This window comes from Protopterus annectens, chromosome 4.part0 (assembly GCF_019279795.1).
Source record: "Protopterus annectens isolate FY-2018-M chromosome 4.part0, PAN1.0, whole genome shotgun sequence".
Classification (NCBI taxonomy): domain Eukaryota; kingdom Metazoa; phylum Chordata; order Ceratodontiformes; family Protopteridae; genus Protopterus; species Protopterus annectens.
The window spans coordinates 1,994,216,022-1,994,237,966 of record NC_056733.1 but is presented as its reverse complement, the minus strand read 5'-3'; the positions used below and the strand labels follow the sequence as shown (position 1 = coordinate 1,994,237,966).

Below are 21,945 nucleotides of genomic sequence, written 5' to 3'. Positions count from 1 at the left end.
AGAAGGCATCTAGAAAGTCTGGTAAAATAGGAGGCAGAGCAGAAGGTGAGGAAGAATCCATTTGAAGCAAATCATAGGTTCATAGGTAGGTACTAGGCTATCAGCCCAAGGGCCTACACAAGCCTAGCCAACAAGGTTCCCTGGCTTACGCCACCCAAGAAAGTGACACAGAAGTGATCCCCGGGGTGTATTTCCTATTTCCCATCCACTCATCAAGATTTTTATTGAAGAGTGCTAATGAAGAACTTTGCTTGACATAGATGGGTAGCCTGTTCCAGAGTATGGGAAGTCTCTGGGTAGGAATCTATCCCTCCAGCATGTCCTGTTTATTGTGGTGACAAGGTTTAGGTCCCTAGAGTGTGTAGCTCGGAGGGATTGGGATTTCTTTCGGTGTAGCATGTCCAACAGCTCTGGGTTTGACATAGCTTTATATGTTCTGCACAACAGGACCTCAGAGCAGTCTCATTTGAAGTACTCCCTCATCCGTGCAACAGTCTCCCCAAATGTGAGATCTTCACCAGGAAACTCAGTGCCATTAGATTATTCTTCGGGGGAAGCATACTCCATGGGGAGATGCTACCTTGGCAGAATAGGCCAAGGATTCATCCTATGAGAAATTCTCATCAAATGATTCCTGCTTCCTAATCCTTTTCTAAGGAGAAATTGTTAGGGGATGGCCAGAAAGGGAAACCCCTGGGGTAGGCCTTAAAGCCATGAAAGCATTAAATAAGCCCTGTGTAAAAGGCCTGCCAGTCAGACGATGGTTCCTGAGGGGCAGAAAGATGTTTTGTTTTCTGCTTCTTTTTAAGATGGACATCACTTTGTGAAAAGTCAAGGGGCCTGATGTCAGCCTACATTCTATAAATGTCATTGGGACTTCCTCCCAGACCAAAATCTGTGGGATACCTCGAGGACCTTCTGTAACAATAAGCCTATGTTCCCCCTGAGGTGGACATTTGCAAAGCCTCTGAGGACATGCTCATGGCTGAATCTCTGACAGCCTCCGAACTGGCACCTGCAGAGGAATCTGAGTCAATATCCAAATGGACCTCCAGGCCTTCATCGGTCTCGAGAGGGACATCCGGAATTGGAGGCACAGCCAAAGTAACAAGCTTAAGTTTCTTAACCTTCTCCGCAGGCTCAGCAGAAGGCCCAGACATACCCTCCATAAGGTCGAGCACTAACCTTTTCAATCTGTGATTTTCAAGATAGATCTAGAAAAAGGAAAGAGGTTATGAAGTGTTTTAGGAACCAATGCCTGACATACATGGCAAGACGTATGGTCATGGTTAGGCCCTACGCAAAAAAGGCACTGATCGTGACCATCTTTATACAGGATTTGCCTGCCACACTGGCACATGCCTTTCTTGGATGACATGCAACCTTAAATCAAAAGCAGTAGCAAAGGTCAAAAGAAAACCCCAGTGGGGCACTTATCTGTACAACTTATACACCAGCAAACAACTCGGGTGAAAAGACTGACAACAGATTATGTCGTTCGGAATGACGGCACAGAAGTTCTGATTATGGTATGTGTGGACATCACTTTTATGGCCTATGTTAGATGCTGGCCTGTATGTGACATCCCATGTACCATGCAGTAGTAAAAGGCTTTTGTATATTGTCCGGACGTCGGGACTGCCTACAGCAGTGAATCCCTCATGTAAATAATACGGCAACATAGGAATAGGACATAAAAAAACTACACTGCCTGTGTAAGCTCGTCCTGGGGGGGGAATCTGCCTATCACACACTCATTTATTCAGTTTATCTGGGGTGAACATACTCTACAATCTTAACTATCCAATGCAATGCTAAGCATTGCAAAAATAATCAAAAAGTATAAGAACAGTTTTTCTAACTTCACGCTCTGTCTGGTTCAAAATGTCAAACTACAGATCTGCTGCATGTGATGTGAATTCAAAATATGGCAAGAAAGAACTGGAGATGTAGAAGACATTTGTTTTATTCCAAATATGCTGTCATTTCAAGAACTCCAGCATCCATCTGGCAAATAACAGCAGTGCACAGCTCTGATAGTTGAGTGAGATGTCAAGCCTTCTGCAGTGAAAATTTCTGAGTGTAAGGAAGAAAATAAACATCTATGGTTTCTACAATAACTATGTAATCATTCTTTTGAGTGACTTAATTTTTATATGCTATCCAGTGTAACTGCATACAGGCCTACAAGAATATTCAGCTACAATTTTAAGATTTGCACTACAGGTACTACAGTTAACTACAGATGGCTCCTCTGTGGCATCAATATATTCTGAAAAGGGTCATACTTTAGTCTTACTGATGAACCAATGTATCAGATTTTTCTCAACTGCTTCCACCTACTAAATAAGTCACTCATTTGAAATACATGTTCATGAGTTTTTTACATCACATTGGTCAGAAGATATGAATATTCTTGTAGTCTTGTTAGTTCAGTACAAAAGGCTATGAGCTGTAATGAGTTCCATCCTGCAGTTGTGGCTTCAATTCATGCAGTTTTCACTTACAAACCATATGGCACTAATCAAATCACACAGAGAGACATCCTAGCTCACCCTTATAAAAAAGGGGTCTATATTATATGACTGAAAGTGCATATGTGCAACACAACACACAAAAATGCAAATGAGCTAATGGCCACGTAAGAGAATTTTTCCCTAGGGAAAAAACTTACGTGGCCATTTGCTAAAAACAATTTAACATCATAAATAGGTGGGAGGCTCTGCCCCCCACACCCCCCCTAACTAAATATACCAACTCCGAGACTGCACTATACGGAAGGAAAGGGCAACTCCGGAAAGTGGCAATCCATCTCCTTGCCCTATGACAAATTCACTGAATAGCTTAAATGAGATTCAATGAATGTGTGTCGCTCAAAACGCATTTGTGTAATTCACCTTTCGTTGTGATAATACAGACCCATAAAAAAACACTTCTGCCAAACAGATGAACACAGTTAACAAATGAATGCATTAATACAATAAATATTTTACTCTGGTTAGTAGAAGGTGCATAAAAGCTAGATACAGATCTATTTATTAACAAGTAGATGCTGCAGACACTGGCGTTATGCAAAAAATGTGCTGCTAGTCTAAGTCCAAATATAGCTAAACAGCAGTGGAACCAGAAATCAATTTTTCTAAAATACAACAGACTGAAATACAGTACTATAACTGCAATAAGGAAATGCTGATAAGTGAGAAGAAGGGATTAAGTTACTGAATGCTTTGGATCAACAGCTAAACAATATGGTGGAGGTGGTGGGGTTCTTATATAAGCACAACTAAGTTCAAAAGGAGCAAAAAAGTTAAAAAGCATGACCAGGGCCATTGATAAAGTTAAAACAAATCACTGTATTCATCAAACATCACTCTGGATGGGTTGTACTAGTATTTAAAAGAGGGAAAAAAGAGTTTATTTCCTGTTGGCATTGTCCATACTTTTACTTTTCCTGGCAAATGGCTGCCTCACTTCCCTAACTTGCTGAAAATCAAACCCCATGCAATGCACTGGTAAAGGAGGTAATGTTAAGAGTAAGGAAAGGAAAAACAATTTCTTAGGAATGAAACCTGAGCACTTGATGGTCTGGACCTTAGCAAAGCTCCACTTACTACCATAAACAGAAGAGTCCTTATCTAGACTGGAAAAAGTGATCTAAAGATGAACAGAAAGAGGAACACACAAATGTGCAGAATATACATATCCTCCCCTGTGGGTTGTAATAAGATGCTAAAGTCTTTACTGCAATCAAAAGACATGAGCTGTAGAGGAACTGGTGATATTGTAGATTGCCCATAAGTACTTAACTGCATGTGTGTACACTCCTACATGTATCCTGTGATGGACTGGCATCTCATCTAGGATCAGTTCTCTGCCATAAGTCAGTAAAGCACTAAGCCAGGCAACGGCTCCCCATGACTCTGAATAGGTTATGGCAATAACTGAATAAGCATGAATCAGTGCATACCAGAGCAACTTGCTTTTACAAGTGCAACAGAAAAAATTCATCCATCCACAACCCTTTTTTCCCCAATTTTTGCAGATGGGGAAAACAGAAAAATATGCTTATCAAATGAGTACGGCTGTTCTGCAACAGTTGGTCTTGTAGGAATATTTTTCTGCAGCAGACTGCATTTTACCGATGCCACATAAGCTATGGTACTTCCTATAAATAAAACTGCTACTGACTGAATACATACAGATAATCACTCCATCTAAAACTCCATGTCTGTGTTTCATTCAAATTCATTATTAATATCTGTAAAAAAGCAAAATGTTTTAAGAACAGTTTACCTAACCTACCTATCTGCACCACAAAAACACTAAAGATGACTACTTACACAAGCTGCTGTACATGTATCAGTTTTTGTGCATTTAATTTCTTCTCAAACTGCCTGTTTGCTATGTGTTAGATGCAGTTTAAACATATGCTACACTGCATGAGAAGAAACAACAAAACAATTCTAACACCATTGTGCCTTCTCCATAAACAGATGTGCAATACCAAAGAGACAACTTTGTAAATGGAATGTTGACATTAAGAACAGAAAAACTGGAAGAAAATTCTCAAAAGTGTGTTCATTCAAGCCTTCTGCTTGGTACAGTTTCATCTGTTTGCCTCTCCTTCAGAAGCAACAGTATTCTAGCCACAAACTAACCTGTGAGCCTTCACGGACAACTGCTTGCAATCTCAGTGAGTAGTAGCTGTATAATGATGATACAGCTGTTTGGTTCGATACCTGTTTTGCCCCATTCCATCGGATTACCAAGCTGAGATATGCGCAGAATGCACATCTGTGTACACATCTGTCTGTCTGAGGGATGTCATCACAGTGCTACCACATATCAGGCAGCAGTAAAAACAGTTACCATCCCTGTACCAACACTTCGAAGGAAAGCACTGCACAAGTATTAACAATTTCACAGGCAAGCCTCAAAAAATAAGCAGTCAGAATGGTAAAAGTTGCCTTAGTCTATCTTTATAATAAACCCACTTTTTGGTGCCTTTATTCAGACTGCAAAAATTATACTGAATAAAGGATCGTGGCAGCTGCAAAACGTAATACCAATGTTACCAAGAGCATGATTATTTATAATGAATGCAAAATTCTTTACATATTTCTTCAAAGTGGCAATGGATTAGCTTCAACGGCTACTTAGCATGAACTGTCCAGTTAAAGTCTAACAAGCTGTTCAGAACAGTTACTTGGTTAATTCAGACAGAATATTCATTTACAATTAGTAAGCATGTAGAGTACACTGAAACAGATATGCTAATTAGTCTCACATTCCAGTCTAATCAGACTGCATTTTCATTTGCTTCAAATGCACCTACACAGCTTTGCTACATTTGTTCTCTGATACAAAAATATAACCTTACTATGGTGATATTAATTTCCATTTCTCGCCCTCTGTCATATAACTGAAGTCATTTTATCCCTTTGTAAGGCAAATAATATTAATTTGTCATTCTAACCTGAAGTTTTAATTAGATTCATACAACTACTTTTCTAAGTTACTGTGCCTTTGTGCTGTCCCACTCACTATCCAGTGACATCAGTTTCTTACTAAAGATGATATGCAGGGGTGGGACTGCAACAATAGTGACAGGGATATTTTTATGCACTGTTTCTAAATGAATGCAAATGTCAATAGTGTTTTTCCTGGGGAACTACAACAGTTTCAAATAGAAAGTAATCCACAGTACTTTATAACTATTTACATTGTTTTACACAAATACTTTAGCTAGTAAATTCTTGTCTGAAAAAAAAAAGAGATGTTTAAAAACTATAGATATGCATTTGCACTGGACATTAACTCATCAAGCAGTGCTTTTGGGGGATTATATAGCATTAATAACCACTTGGGGATTACACATCTCCTCCCTGTAATATAGCAACATTCCTATTGATGTACATGTAGGAAACAGTGTTAAATATAGCTTTCAATGCTTTGTTCAAATATACTCGTTTTAATATACCAAAAAACACACACAAAAAAAAAAACATAGCTCTTAATCCTTCACATACCCTGAAGTAGAGGCATCCATTTTAGGAAAGCCACACAGAGGTAAATTGGGCTAGCAACTCTACTGCTTGGCAACAATTAAGTAATTTGCAAAATACACACTGGCACTAAGAATATAATGAAAATTGTTTAAGTCTCATTATCAACTATTTTTGTCCATTTTCCTCAAGAGAAATCAGAAAGCTTAATTATGTTGTATTATTTGGGCTCTGAAGGCAAGGTCTTGTATGGATTTAATATTCCTTTTGGATCCAGCATTGCTTTAAACTGCTGCATCATCTGGACAGCTGCTAATGGTTTGCTGAAGTAAATGAAGTCTTTTTTCTTGAACCCAAGTCCATGTTCTGCACTAATGCTGCCATGGTGATCTGCAGTCCACTTGTAAACATAGGTCTCAATTGACTCTTGTAGGGCATTGTCATGCCTCCGTGATGTGACGTTCAGATGCAGGTTACCATCACCTATATATAAAGAAAGTGAAATGTGAACGTCTGTCATGTTATAAGACTGCACAATAATCACAGCTTATACCACGGTAACACAGATGTCACCAAATATTCCTTAGGAATTTATCACACTATGGTACCTCCTGTGGTCTCTCATTACTGGGTCAAAAAATGATTTCTAAGACGTCTGATCCATTTTTATCACACTTTGGTGATTTGACAAACACAAGGTGGAAGACCTAAGGAAAAAAAACACATTAAAATTAGTGAGGTGGAAGTGCTTATAGGCAGTAATGGTAACTCTGGCAGCTGGCACAAAGGACTAAAGCTCTGACTTATTAATGAGTTGCTGCATGGGGCAAGGGTGCAGGGTATGAATCTTTCCACCTTTATTTACCTACTATGTAACACTGAGTAAGTCACTTAGACACTGTTTTAAGGCAACTGGGAATTTAGGCTAGGCTCTTTAAAGATCTCCAGGACTGCATACTTACTAACTAAAATGGAACGAACTGAAGAAAACGGCAGTGACTACTGTTAGGAAGGCCCTTGTCAGTCAAAAAAAAAAGCTGGCCTGGGAGAGAGGGAATAAGTATACCTTTTAAAACATCCCGGGTTTTACATGATGTCCTGTTTTATGTCTTCTAATTTATGTCTTCTAATATCAGCTTAAGAAAACACAGTTATGTCCCTTGACACCTTTGCTGAAAGGTAAAACCCTTCCAAAAACACGTGGAAAAGCAAGAATAGTGGTGTTTTTCATAAATCTTCAGCTCAGATGCAGAAAAAATGACAGCCAGTCACTAAAGTTTGCATTTGTGATGTATTCCATGTTATACCACAGGAATGCTGACTTTCAGGTGAGACAGTGTCTGCCCAAGGAATTCAGGCCAGATGTTGAACATTCTCTAAAAGAAATTCCTAAAGTCAGCACTGCTTCAACAGTCAACAGTACAAAGAAGGAAGTTTCTCCATTCACGTGTGAGAAAGGGGAGCTTTGAGCAGCCTACCTGTCCCTGGAGGAGCGGTTTCAGCCCAGAAATTAGTAGCTTATTGGCCATTTTGGGCTAATTTCTATCTCTTTCATTTCCCTGCTATAAAACCTTATTTGCATGGTTTTGCGCGCCAGCCAGTGCCGGTTAGTTGGGGTATAACTATTCCCGGCTCCACAAAATCTACTCTTCAGCTTTTCCCTTGGAACTAAAACTTTCAACTTAAGCACTCAAACCATTCACTTCTAAGCCCGGCACTGGCTCAAAACCCATAGCAAGCACTAATAAACCTTAGCACTAGACCCCCCCTATACTGTAGAGAAGGACAAGGCTCTCTATTCGACCTTACCAGTCAATCAGTAAAACAGTTCACTGTACCTATCCAGCATGTCCAAAGGGCAGTTTCAAGTGTACTCTCTGGTCCAACTGGTGAATCTGGGCATTTTGAGGCAATGTTATAACTGCCTCATGTACACAGACAACCCTCTCCTCCTACCACCAAACACTAATGCATGCAACAGATGCAATTATGCAGCCAAACAGGAGACTAAGCTCTCTCAACCCAAGTCTGGACCAGGCAGTCAAGAGGAGAAGGGAATTGCTTGCATCACACCACCAGTCTCACACAGACCTATGAAACCAGCACCGGTAAAAAAAAAACACAAATACAGGAAAACATACTCGGAGGCTCTAGATAAAAATCTGCAAAAGCAACACAGACCTCCAAAGCAGACATCCAAGCAACCTCCACCCCCCCAACACAAACCATGAAACACATACTTCACAAAACCAGTGTGCCACGCAATCACAGCCCTTAAGTCAAAATAACATACCCAATACACTAGTAATAGGTGACTCTATAGTCAGGCACACTGACGTCCCACTCACTAGGCTGAACAAAGAGGTTACTGTTAGCTGCCTGTCTGGTGCCAGGATCTGCCACATAGTACAAGCACTCAGGTCACTCCAGAACAAGTACAAATACGACTTTGTCATTGTCCATGTTTGTGTGAATGACCTGGGCCATACCTCCCTGGACTACATGAAAAGAGACAAGGAGGAGCTCTTTGATCACGTAGCCTAGGCCGGTATGACCCAGACCCAGAGTAGCATTCTGCCCTCACCAAAAATGATACCACAATATAAAGAAAAAAAAACTCAATTTCAACAACTGGCTAAGCTTCTGGTGTCATTCAAAGGGGATCCAGTGTCTGTCAGCCTGGGATGACATGCTCGACAAGCCACGCTGCTTCACTAGGGATGGCTTGCACCTGTTACCCTTAGGCTTTTGAAAACTGGCCAAGGCTCTTGCCACCCCCATAGTGCCTTTTTAGGCAAGGCACAAAAGACAAACCCGCCGTAAATAGCACAAGTAACAAAAAACTGAGGGTAATGCTACTCAATGCCAGAAGACTAAACCTCAAAATGCACGCACTTAAGGCACTCCTCAATATGGAGAAAATCGATATCTGTGCAGTAGAGCAACCTGGTTTAACAACTCATACCATACATTTCGGCCACAAAACCCAGACTGAAATACAAACAGCGGGGGCATATCCATATTCATCAAGGGAGATCTACTCAATTACTAACTCCCTTGCCCAACATTTCCTAGAATTTATAAACTCTAACACCCTGGATCAACTGGTCAACACCCCCACCAGAGGTGACAACATATTGGACCTGGTCATCACCAACATGGGTGATCGGTGTTCCACACCGGAGGTCAACCCCTCGCTGGTTAGATCTGACCATAAAGTAATCACTCTGGATTATCCACATTCTGCCCCCACCCCCGGTCAAAGAAACCATGAAAAACTTTTCAAAAGCAAACTTCACGTTACTTAAGACCGAGGTGGAAAGTTTCAAAGCACCCTTGCTAAAGGATAACGCTGTCCAAGCTGCAAAATCCTTTACAAATGTACTCTACGGGCACCTACAAGAATGCATGGATCGTGCTATCCCAAGCAAAACCAAGACCCACTCCTCCAAGAAAAGGAAACCAGTCTGGTGGACTCCTGCCATAAACAAGCTATACAACAGCAGTAGGAAACTAGTAAAGAAAACAGTAAAATCCCAAGAAGGGAAGACATCCCTGATCAGTATCAGCAAGAAACTACGATCCCCTCATAAAATCATCCAAGGCTAGCTTCCAAAGAAAAATTGCCAAGGACTCCAAAGATAACCACAAGGCATTCTTTAGCTATGTCAAGAATCTAAGTGGCAATTCTCAGATCTGCTAAGAGTTGGTGCAGAATGGCAAAAATACACAGAACCGACCGACATTGCCAACATCCTGGCCGACAGGTTCAGTGCAAATTTCACCCCCCCCCAGCCCCAAAAGGCCCCATAACCATACCAGAAGAATGCAGTGTCCCTGAAATCACAGGCACTCGGGTTAAAACAGCCCTCTCCAAAGCCAAAAACACAGCATCAATGGGAGCATCACTGGGATCGGACGGTGTCCCAGGCTGCGTCCTACACGAGCTCAAAGATGAACTAACCCTTCACCTAAACACACTGTTGAAACTCAGCCTCTCCACAGGCTACGTGCCCACAGAGTGGCGCACAGCAACGGTTATTCCACTCCACAAAGGTGGAGCCACAACAGACTCCGGGAACTATTGCCCTATAAGCCTGACTAGCTTGGTCTGCAAGGCTATGGAGCGCATCATCATGGATCTCATTAACAGAGACAGTGGGAAACTCCAAACACTGGACCCCACTCAGTTCGGCTTTGTTAAGGGCAGATCATGCCACCTAAACCTGGTGAACTTTTTTGAGACAGTTACCAAGGCTATAGACGAGGGAAAGGTGGTCCACACAGTTTACCTAGACCTCGCAAAGGCCTTCAACACCATTCCCCATTCCGGTATTATAGACAAGCTCACCAGCCTGAACATAAACCCCTACATCACGAGAAGGGTTGCCAACTGGCTCAAGGACAGAACCCACATGGTAAGAGTTGCGGGAGCTAGGACTGACTCTAAACCAGTTACAAGTGGCGTTCCACAGGGCTCAGTCCTGTACGACGTATACTTCTCAGAGGTACAGGCAAGCACAGGAGGACTATGGCTGACCAGGTTCGCAGACGACTGCAAACTAGGTGCTATAACTGACTCTCCGGCTGACACAGACATCCTCCAAAAGGGTCTCACTGAGACAGATACCTGATGTCAATACCATGGCCTCATCTAAATGCCAAAAAGTGCATAGTCATCCCCTTTTGAAAAAACATATTACCCACAAACTACCACATAGGTGGTAGCCCCCTAAATATTGAAGACGTAATAAGGGATCTGGGGACCCAAGTAGATAGTAGCCTCTCCTTTGACAATCACATCGCCAAAGTGGTTAGAAAATCCTTCTATGTGGCCCACCTAATCACAAAAGGGTTTGCATCCAGATCAAAGGAGGCCATTGTGCCCCTCTATACATCACTCATCAGACCCATAATAGAGTACAATGCCCCATTTGGGATGTACCTTACAAGACACCTGCAACAGCTGGAAAGACCACAGAAGTACCTCACCAAGGGGATCACTGGCCTCAAACAGATGCCCTATGCAGCTCGACTGAAGAAACTCCAGCTGCAGTCGGTTGCATACCGCCTACTCAGAGGTGATCTCTGCTTGACATACAAGGCCATGTCCAACCCAGAATTGATGGACATGCTTCACCTAAAGAAAAACATATCCCCTTCAGCCACATGCTCTAGGGATCTAAACCTCACCACAACAATAAATAGGAGGTGCTGGAGGGATAGATTCCTGTCCCAGAGATTTCCCATGCTCTGGAATAGGATTCCAGTCTACATTAGGCAGAGCTCCTCGCTAACCCTCTTCAAGAGAAACTTTGACGAGTGGATGGGAAACGGAAAGTATACCCCGGGGATCATTTCAATGGCTCTGCTGGACAGAGGCACAGGGAACTAATCTACGGGGTGGCGAAAGCCAACACTTTCTGGCTAGGCTTATAAATGCCTTGGGCAGATAGCCTAGTACCTACTTATGAACCTATCAAGTGCTGTGGAAATTGTGACAACCAGGCAGGAAACTGGCAGTGGAGCAAAATTAAAAGCAGCTACTCAAGCTGCAGTTGAGATGAAAGTAAGCAAACAAAGGATTAAGTGCCTTTTCCAGCAACATTAAATGTTTTTGAATGGGAAAGTATCAGTGTTTGACAATCCAAATGAATACAGTGAAAAATAAAGGGAGTTAACAGTAAAAGTGATGCAGCTGAAAACAAATCAGTGGGAAAGGTCATAGTTGAATTCAGGCACAATGATATATCGTGAATAGGGGATATGAATGCAAAGAAATGTCTGGTTTGACAAAAAAACACTAACAGTGACACGGTATGACACAGACTAAGAAATGTGACATGACCTGGCAGTTTGAAAATAAGACCGACTTGCACTCGGAATTTTAAGACTAGAGAATGAATACATTGATGCTGGTAGTGTTTAACATGGGGCAAACAAGGGCTGTTTGAACTGTGCTCTTCAGTGAATGCACTATAAAGATGATCTCCCCCACCCCTGGTATTCTGAAAAAGATGAAACTTAACTCATTACAGCCGAGTGACATCTCCAGGCGTTTCTGCAGTTACCTCCTACTGCGCCTCTAGGCGTCAAATATTGCCTGTTCATATTTGCATTAATAATTCCAAAACCATGTTGCATACAAGGTATCAGACAATTTTATCTTGAAGCATACATGATAGCAAACACAATTGTATTGATATATCACCTCTGTCAATGGGTACTTGTTAAAAATATAAGGTGATAACTTCATTTTATAAATGCTGAAGCCACACCCAAAAGTGCTCCACTGGAGGGAATGAGAGCTGAGAGCTAAATGACAGCATCAGTATAGCAAGTGCACTAAAGCTTAGCAGGGAGAAATTATGAGTAAACAAAAAACTGTTTTGAAAATGCCAGGTAATCAACAGGCAGTTAGTTAATAATGAATTTTTATTTTATGTTATTAACTTTCAACCAGAAGTACATGTTTTTACTATAAGGATTTATATTTAGAACATTTTAAGTGCATATTTGAATATATTTTTTAATATTTGTTCTTAGTATTTGCACTTTTAAAAAATTATTTAACACACTGCATGAATTATTAGTGGTTTGCATTAACTACTTATATGTATTTATTTTTACAAGATTTTTTGACAAACAAGGTATCTAGATAGTTTTTAAAACAACGTGTTACTGCAGTATTATTGACTTGCAGGGAGTACAGATATTTTAACACCTTAAAAAATACTTCAAAGACACCTTAAAAAATGTTTAAACTTTTAACTAATTATCATAATTAACACCAGGAGTGGTTGATTAAGTGATCACCTGATGTATGTATAATGATATAAAATGGTTTTACTTTTCACTGAGCAGTATCTTGATAAAGCCTGGTAGGAACCAGGCGAAAGCGCTTGATTAATTCTTCTGTTTTTATTCATTAAAGTTATTTAACTTCAGTTTACTTCTGGTTGTATCACATTTGTGATTCCTGGACTGAGTGTTTCTACCCGTGGAGCTGCTTTTTACTTGGTTTTTGTACTTGTTTTTACGTCAGTTGGATTAGTCTTATTTCTCCATGGCAGAAGACTTGGACCAGGCTGATTTTTTAAATACACAGATTTTACTCCGTAATGAACGGGATGATGTTCCAGTTTCACGCGGAGAATTTAACCAAGTCTTATCGTTGTTAACACAAATGAACAAACTATTAAATTCACGCAATGCTAGCTGCACTTCCTTGCTACCTGGAAACCAACAACGAGGACTGAATACGAAGCGTACGCCACCACCACTAGGGGAGCCGAATGGCGTGTTTAGAGCGACACTTCCTGACGAGATCTTATTGGTCGGAACCGATCTTCAGGAACAGCAAGCCAGAGTGCAATCGAGCTGCACCAATGGGAATGGTGGTCAGCGTAAGGACTTTAACTTTCATGCTTGGACTGAGCAGCAAATTTCTTTCAAACAAGGTACTGTTTTGAGTTCTCAAAAGCATTACAATTGTATGGAGCGTGACTTTGATAAACTAAATGATAAATTATATGCTTACAAGAACACGCAACTGGAGATGGACTATTTGAGAGAGTGTGTTCGTGTGCAACGTATTCCGAAAGGACTACGTTGTTTCAAGTTTCCAAACAATGCTGTGTTGGGCTCCAACTTATACACGAAGATGGTGGAACTGTTCGATAAAACTGGTTTGGAAATCTTGGATCTCATGATCCAAGATTATGAAACTTTTAGTTATGTACTTACCATAACTTTAGATGTTTGGGATCCATCTCGCCTACATTCTGTACTGATGGGCTCGGAGCCGATCCCTCGGCTCCGACTCGGCATGCTTATGCTATAGAGCGAGGCCTCTTATTGGCTGAGCTATCTTTATCCCAGGATGCACCACCACTAATCCCCCAGATCTTGTTTGTCCGCATTCATGCACACATGCACAACTTGTTTATATAACATTGTTAGATGTTTCAAGATGAAACAACAGGATTCGGACCTTCTGATATCCTCTGATCTCCAAGGAAGGGGGAAGGAGGGTGGGTTATTAGGAATGTAGGCGAGATGGATCCCAAACATCTAAAGTTATGGTAAGTACATAACTAAAAGATGTTATGTGATCCGATCTCGCCTACATTCTGTACTGATGGGACAGCGTCCCTAGCACCTAAATCCTGGGTGGCTCATTGGAAAACGCTCCTGAGCACTGTGGAACCAAATGAAGCTCGTCCTCTAGATGCCACATCCAATTTGTAGTGGGAAATGAAAGTGTGCGGGGAAGACCATGTAGCTGCAGCACAAATGTCGCTAATAGCAAGCTTGGAATGAAATGCTATCGAAGTAGCCATAGCCCTTGTAGAATGAGCTTTGACAGAGGTGGTAAGTTCTTTGTTAGAAAAAGAATAAGCTTGAGTAATACAGTCCCTGATCCATTTGGCAATAGTGACCTTTGTGACAGGTTTGCCCAATTTATTGTCTGCAAAGGATACAAACAACTGATCTGTTTTCCTTGTTTGTTTGGTCCTGTCTAAATAAAAACGCAACTGCCTGTGAACATCTAGTGTGTGGAATATGAATTCCGCTTTGTTAGAATATTTTGGAAAAAAGACTGGAAGTTCTAATGATTGCTGTAAGCAGAAACTGGAACAAACTTTAGGGACAAAGGAAGGATTTGGCCTGAGAGATGCTCTGTCTTTGTGGAAAACCAAGTACGGGGGTTTTACTGACAAAGCTTGAAGCTCTGAAACTCTTCTGGCAGAAGTAATTGCCACCAGAAAAGCTGTCTTCCATGATAGAAACTTTAGATCACATGTAGCCGCCGGTTCAAAGGGGAAGGAAGTCAAGGCGTAACACTATATCGAGATCCCATGGAGGTGCAGGATGAGAAATCGGAGGTCTTAATAGAGCAGCACCTTTCAAGAAGGTCTTACACAATCTGTTGCTCATTAAAGGTGGGTTTATGGATTCGTGAAAATTGGAAATCGCTGCCAATTGGACCTTGATGGTAGAGACTGAAGAGCCTTGATTGAAAAGAGAAGTTAAAAATTTTAGTACTTCTGCCACGGGAATAGAGATGGGGTCCAGGCCCCGGAGCTGAGCCCAAATAGCAAATCTTTTCCATTTGCTAGAATACAGTTTCTTTGTAGCAGACTTATGGGCCGAAGATAATATGTGTACAACCTCTGGATCCAATGTATGACTCCTGACTATAGTCGGAAGAGGAGGAGCCAAGCAGTCAATTTTAAGGTGTGCAGGGACTGGTGGAATAGTCCCGACTGATGAACCAAAAGATATGGAATCTGATCCAGGAACCATGGACCTTCCAGAGCATATTTCAGAAGGTAGGGAAACCATACTTGACGAGGCCAGTAAGGAGCAATTAAGATCATTTTGCTCCCCAAGAGAGATGCCTTTTGAATCACCCTGGGAAGGAGAGGAACTGGAGGGAAGGCATAAAGCAAGCCTGTGGGCCAAGGACGGACTAGTGCGTCCATGGGGCTCTTCCCCGGAGCCAGGGTTAGAGAGAAGAATTCTTTGCACTTCGCATTCAGAGGAGTCGCGAAGAGGTCGCAATACGGAACTCCCCATTTGCTGAAAATCTGACTTGCAACTGTCATATTCAGAGATCATTCGTGAGGAGAGAGGATGGTTCTGCTCAATCTGTCGGCTATCACATTGGACTTGCCCGGTATGTGAGTAGCCACTAGAAAGCGTTTGGTCGAGACTGCCCATTCCCAAACTCTCATGGCTTCTCTGCAAAGAGGATAGGATCTGGTCCCTCCCTGTTTGTTCAGGTACCAGACAACTGACATGTTGTCTGAGTGAACGGCAATTACGCCCTGAGGGAAATAATCATGAAGGGCTTGAAGGGACAGAAGTACTGCCCTCATTTCTAGGATGTTGATATGAAGTAGGGTCTCTTACGGGTGCCATTTGCCTTGGACTGACCTGCCCAGGGAATGCCCCCCCCACCCCATCTGGGAGGCGTCCGTGGTCAAAGTGGCCGCGGGAGGAGGTAGAACAAAGGGTCGTCCCTGATCCAAATTGGAGGGCACTAGCCACCAGCGAAGGTCCCGTTTGCAAGATTCCGTGATCCATATGAGGTGACAGAGGGAGTTCCTGAAAGGACCACTGAGCTGACAGAAGCCACTGGAGAATTCTCATGTGCAACCTTGCCAAGGGGACTAGAAGAACCGTAGCGGACATGGATCCCAATAGCTACAGGACCATCCTGGCTGGAGCTTTGGACCTGGGAAGTAAGGCTCGAACTTGAGTCTGTATGGTTTGTATTCTGTCTGTAGGTAGATAGACCCGCATTCGGTTTGAGTCTATCTCTACCCCTATGAATCTTATTCGTTGAGATGGCAGCAACACAGACTTTGGCCAATTGAAGGTGATTCCAAGGGAACTGCCCAGTGATATAGTGGCTTGAAGGCTCTGCAGTAGTAGATGCCTGGAGGTGGCAGTTAGGAGCCAGTCGTCTAGATACGGAAACACCTGGAATCCTAGACTTCTCAGGTGAGCAGTCACGACTGCCAAACACTTGGTGAATACCCTGGGGGCTGTGGTGAGACCAAAGGGCAGCGCACGGAACTGAAAATGACTGCCTCCTAGGCTGAAGCGCAGATGTCTCCTGGGCTCGATGTACCATGATATGGTAATAAGCGTCCTTGAGATCTATGGAGCACATCCAAACACCCTTCTCCAGCAATGGGAGAATGGTTTGTAAGGTGACCATTCGAACTTGGACTTTCTGACTGAGCGGTTTAGGATGCTGAGGTCCAAAATGGGCCTCAAGTCCCCGGTCTTTTGGCACCAAAAGAATCTTGAGTAAGTCCCTAATCCGATCTGGTCTGCGGGGACCGGTTGGATGACTCCTTTTTGCAGCAGCTTTGAAACTTCTGAGGCTGCAGTATCCCGTTGACTGGGTGGCGGGTCCGGGATTTTTTTGGACTGAGGTGGGGAGTGAGAGAAAGGGATGGTGTAACCTCCGGCGATAATTCGAAGCACCCATCGGTCCTGAGTGATACCTTCCCAGGCTTTCAGGTGCTTCGAAAAACAACCCCCGACTGGCTCCGGAGCTGCACAGTCGGGCAGTCCCTCAGGGACTGTGAAAAGCTGAAGAGCCACGAAAGGACTCACGGTCTCCAGTGTTGCGAGGGCCTCTGCCGCCTCTGGGACGGCGTCTTCCTGAAGAATTTCCCCCTCCTCTGCCTCTGGAAGGGGAATCATCCTGCTGAGAGGGGTAAGGCTTCTGAGATCTACGGAACCACATTTTCCCTCCTCTTTTAGCCTTGGGATAAGGCCGAAAGGGAGTGGAAAATCATGCCCCTACGGCAGTCAGAGTCTTACCCTCCTGTTCGCAGCGGGTCAGTGTGTCCTTTACCTTGGGTCCAAACAGGGAGGACCCATCAAAGGGGGCGTCGGCAAAGGAAGACTTAAAGGCCTCCGTGAAATGACACAGGCGGAGCCAGGCTTGTCTCCGTAGAGCAATGCCTATACCCGCTCTACTCGCCCCTTCGGCCGCATAAGAAATGAGCCTCATGGACGAGTTTGAGATGGACGACATTGTAGCCAGCTGAGAGCCAACCGTCTGGGCCAGCTCCTCAGGCAGGTTACCCAAGAGGGTATCGGATAGTTCTTTAATCAGATCCCTCTGAAATCTAGTAAAGTGCGTAAGGTAGTTCAAGGACCTTAATGTAAAGGCCGCTGAACTCAGGGTGCGCTTTCCGTACCGATCCATGCTCCTAGACTCCTTATTAGGAGGATGGATGGACGTTGAAGCCTCTGCTACATCTTGCTGGGTAGCAGATGCCACCACCAAAGCATCTACAGCCACACCTTTAGTTAGAAACTCTTTTCAGGGCTGCCGAGAGGAACTTATTCGGACGAGCAGGCACCGGTTCCACAGAGTCTGGGTGTTCCCACGCCCTTTGACAGATCAAATCCAAGAGCTCATCGAAGGGCGGAGACACCCAGGAGGCGGAGGGCTGAGCCCCGAAGGCCTTCAGGAACACCGACTCATCAGCAGAAGGGGGTTTGGACTGCCAGCCGCCTCGTTGTTTTAGGGCTTCCAGGATGTCTGCAAAGGATACATCATCCGAGGACGACTAAGGGGACCCCTCTGCATCATCGAGATCAGTGTCTGATGTAAGAGACTCATCAGGGGAGTCAACGTGCTTCCTCTTGCACGATCTCTTCCTGGGGGGTTCTTCCGAAGAGGCTTCAGAAGGACCTCCAGGAGGGGGAGAAACCCCAGTGGGGGTAACCTCAGGCCCCGGGGCTCTGTTGTCTAAGGACAGGGGGACTGCCAAAGACCCAGTCTCGGTATGCAGGGAAGGAGCTGGGGAGACCGTGGAGGTAGCCAAGGAAGATTTGGCTAACGCACTCCTCATAGCCCCGAAGGCGGGACCACCAGAGTCCTGGGAGGGTCCCACCTCCGTGGCCACGACAGTGGACGGCCCTCCCGCCGCCGACGCACCAAGAGGGAGACTTGGGACCGAAAACATCAATCCCGAAGCCTCCCCCCCGGGCCGACGGAAGAAGTCCGTGTACTGAACTCCGACCCAAGAGCCGGAGTTGGAGCAAGGGTCAGGCCCGACCCTAAAACCTCCACCGGTTCCACCAGCACCGGCTCCAACGGTGCCGAGGCTGTTGGAGGAGGAACCATAGTAGGGAAGTGGACCATCGGCTCCGAAGCCGAATGGGCTGGAGCCGAAACTAGCTTTTGGAACACCGGAGACTGGAAGAGTCTAAGGAGCACCCTGTCGATGTCCGAATCAGACATCTTGGATGATCTGGAGGATACCGATCGGGCCCGAACCGATTTCTCCATCGGCTCCAATGGACTCGGGGACTGGCTCCGAATGGACTCTACCACTATCGGCTCCGAGGAAGATCTCAAGGCAATTTCCCTCGGTGCCGATAAGGACTTCGGCTCCGAGGGGGAAGAGTCTGAGCCGGCAACCCTCATCGGCTCCAATATCAGTGGAGCCGATGAAGGTGACCCGCCTCTCGATGCCCCAGTCCTCGGCTCCGAAACCAGAGGGGTCGAGGCTGGAGGCATCGAGGCAGACCGTTCCACCCTCGGCTCCGAAGTCCGTGGAGCCGATGGAGAAGTCTGCTTAGATTTTTTTGCAGTCGGTTCCGACTGACTGGTCGGAGCCGACGCTTTCTTCTTTTTTGAAGGCGAAGGAGAGGAAGATAAAGCTTCCTCGAAGGATGGCTTAATTAACCCCTTGAGGATTAATTTGTTTTTCCTCTCCTGGAGGACTCTTGATGAAAAGGCGTGACACACGCTACAAGATTCTTGTAGGTGCTTGGCGCCTAAGCAATAGACGCACGAGGAGTGGTCGTCCGTTATGGACATTTTATAACCACACCTCGTGCACTTTTTAAACCCGGAGGGTCTATGCTCTTTAGACATACTAACTTCGAAAACAGTACCTGTATAAAGAGAATTACAGCAAACTAAAGAACAACAAGAACAACAATATAAAAGTTTGTTTTTTTTTTTTTTTTTACACAACACAGGTGACCAAACCACACAGAAAGAGAGAGAGAGTCAAGACTCTCTAACTTAAACGGGCACTTGACCCACACAAGAAACAGTAATAGGAAAACAACAAGGGAAGGCCCCTCTAACTAAAATGGGAAACCTTCCGTGACGAAAAAAACATGAATTTCTCAACAAAAACTTATCAATACACACTCGTATGACAACGATAGCTGTTAAAACAGCTTTTGGGTTTAAAGCAAGGAAATTTATGACAGGAAAAAGCCTAAATAAATAGTACTTAGCCCAGCCAAGTTGAGACCACGTCTAAGCTTGTAAGCGGCAAACGAGATCTGGGGGATTAGTGGTGGTGCATCCTGGGATAAAGATAGCTCAGCCAGTAAGAGGCCTCGCTCTATAGCATAAGCGTGCCGAGTCGGAGCCGAGGGATCGGCTCCGAGCCCATCAGTACAGAATGTAGGCGAGATAGGATCACATAACATCTAAAGCTAACTTTTTACTGAATGAACTAACAACATTAAATGACAGTATCGTCAAAGCCAAGAACTTTCCTAGTATTAAACAATGTTATGATAAAGTTTTTAACGAAGTGGACCAACATTGTGTTAAGATAGTCAGTCGTAAGATAAGAAAGTTGGAGCATGACTTGATTGAATATAGGGATGGGAGGGCTTACCCCTTGCCAGGAAAATTTAAACGTAATACTTCTAATGATGAAGGGAGAACTGACATTGCTGATAACACTGAGAACACTAATACCCCATTAGCAGACCCACCCAGGAGAAGTGAGCGACTGGCTCAAAAAGACAATAACAAAAGTCAGCATCAGGTTTTTCAGTATCCCCAGGGCAGACCAGGGGGCAGGAATACAATGTTCTACCAACAGAATTGGAACAGATTACGCAGGTAACTGATTCCAATGAAGGTGGTTTAGTTAATGACGAAGATGTTGATAGGGACTCATCTAGTGGTAATTACAAGGTGGTAACCAAGGACAACTACACTACTTACAACTTTACGGAAATTATACCAACCTCTGACTTTTTCGAGTTGTTTACCAGAGGTTTTCACTTCGTCCCCTTACGCACCATGGATTTATCCAAAACACCAGTAGAATTCAAATTATTCATCAGGAGACTAAATCTTGCATTTTTCTTTAAAGGGCAATCTTTAACTAACCACATAAACACAAGGTGTAGTACTTTTAACCCCCCCCATCCACCCCACCTTAAGAATTTTTGAGGAATTAGTAGAAATGGATCTAAGAAAGAAAGAAGCACCTGATAACTTTGATTTCCACCTATATCAGTTAACTAATTTACTCAAAGAGGAGGGTATCAGGGTAATGAAACCTGATAAGGGTGGTGGTGTTCTAATGTACAACTGGGCATATGAAACATATATTCATATTTTGCTACAGGATGCTGACACTTATGAACTAGTTTCTAGGAATGAAGTGAACATTGCGTACTCTAAGATCAACTTTATGTTAATGGATAACTTGATGCAAGGTGCTATTAACGAGAAATTACATACCTATTTGCATGTCCCAAAACCTAGGATCCCGGTAATTTTTGGGATTCCAAAAGTGCACAAAGGTCTGAACCCTTTAAAATTCAGACCTATAGTAGCAGGAGCCGGGAGTATTACAGAGCCTCTAGGGAAATATATCGATCAGACACTAAAAGAATTTGTCTCAACCATAAAATATATTTGTAAAGACTCCTGGGAATTTCTTAATGATGTCCAAAAAAATTTTACAACCCAGGGATATTAATGGTAACTATTGACATCATAGAGCTATTTCCCAGTATTCCTCATTCAATAGGTATAGATTGGTTTAATGAAATTTTGACAACACAATCTGACCTAAGTAATAACACGGTTAGGCTAATAGTGGAATTCATGGAAGTAGTTCTTGAGAATAACTTCATCTATTTTAATGGAGAAGTATTCTGGCAAAAGAAAGGTGTAGCAATGGGTGCTCCATGTGCCTCAACATACGCGAACATAGTATTATACTATTGGGAAAATAAATACATCTTTTCATCCCGTTGGGCTGAGCATATTACTTACTACAAACGTTACCTGGATGACATCTGCATATTATGGGATGGTGACATGGACAGTTTTTCAAATTTCATCACGTACATTAATTCCACTACAGATTTTTTGGCTTTCACACATAATGTGAGCAAAAATTCTTTACATTATTTGGATGTTTTTTTATTTAAAGATTACGTCAACAACTTTTTCCAATCCCAAATATATAGAAAGACGACTTTTTCCAACACATTCTTACATTTTGATAGTGGGCATCCTTTTTATCAGAAAAAGGGTATAATAAAAGGTCAACTCATTCGTGCATCCAGGATGTCAAGTACTCGAGATTTATTTCTTAAAGAAGTTGACTTTTTAAAAAAACTCTTT

At 43.3% G+C, this 21,945-nt stretch overlaps 1 protein-coding gene across 4 annotated transcripts in view; it reads right to left on the bottom strand.

Annotated features, from left to right (window-relative positions):
* Nucleotides 1-4,957: 4,957 nt before the first annotated feature.
* Nucleotides 4,958-21,945, bottom strand: part of D2HGDH (D-2-hydroxyglutarate dehydrogenase) — a 719,825-nt gene continuing 702,837 nt past the window's right edge. For all 4 annotated transcript variants that reach the window (XM_044069611.1, XM_044069612.1, XM_044069613.1 and 1 more), the window contains exon 10: nucleotides 4,958-6,488. In XM_044069611.1, the coding sequence (XP_043925546.1) occupies nucleotides 6,226-6,488 (263 nt within the window). In that variant the 3' untranslated portion in view covers nucleotides 4,958-6,225. The remainder of the gene's footprint in view (nucleotides 6,489-21,945) is intronic.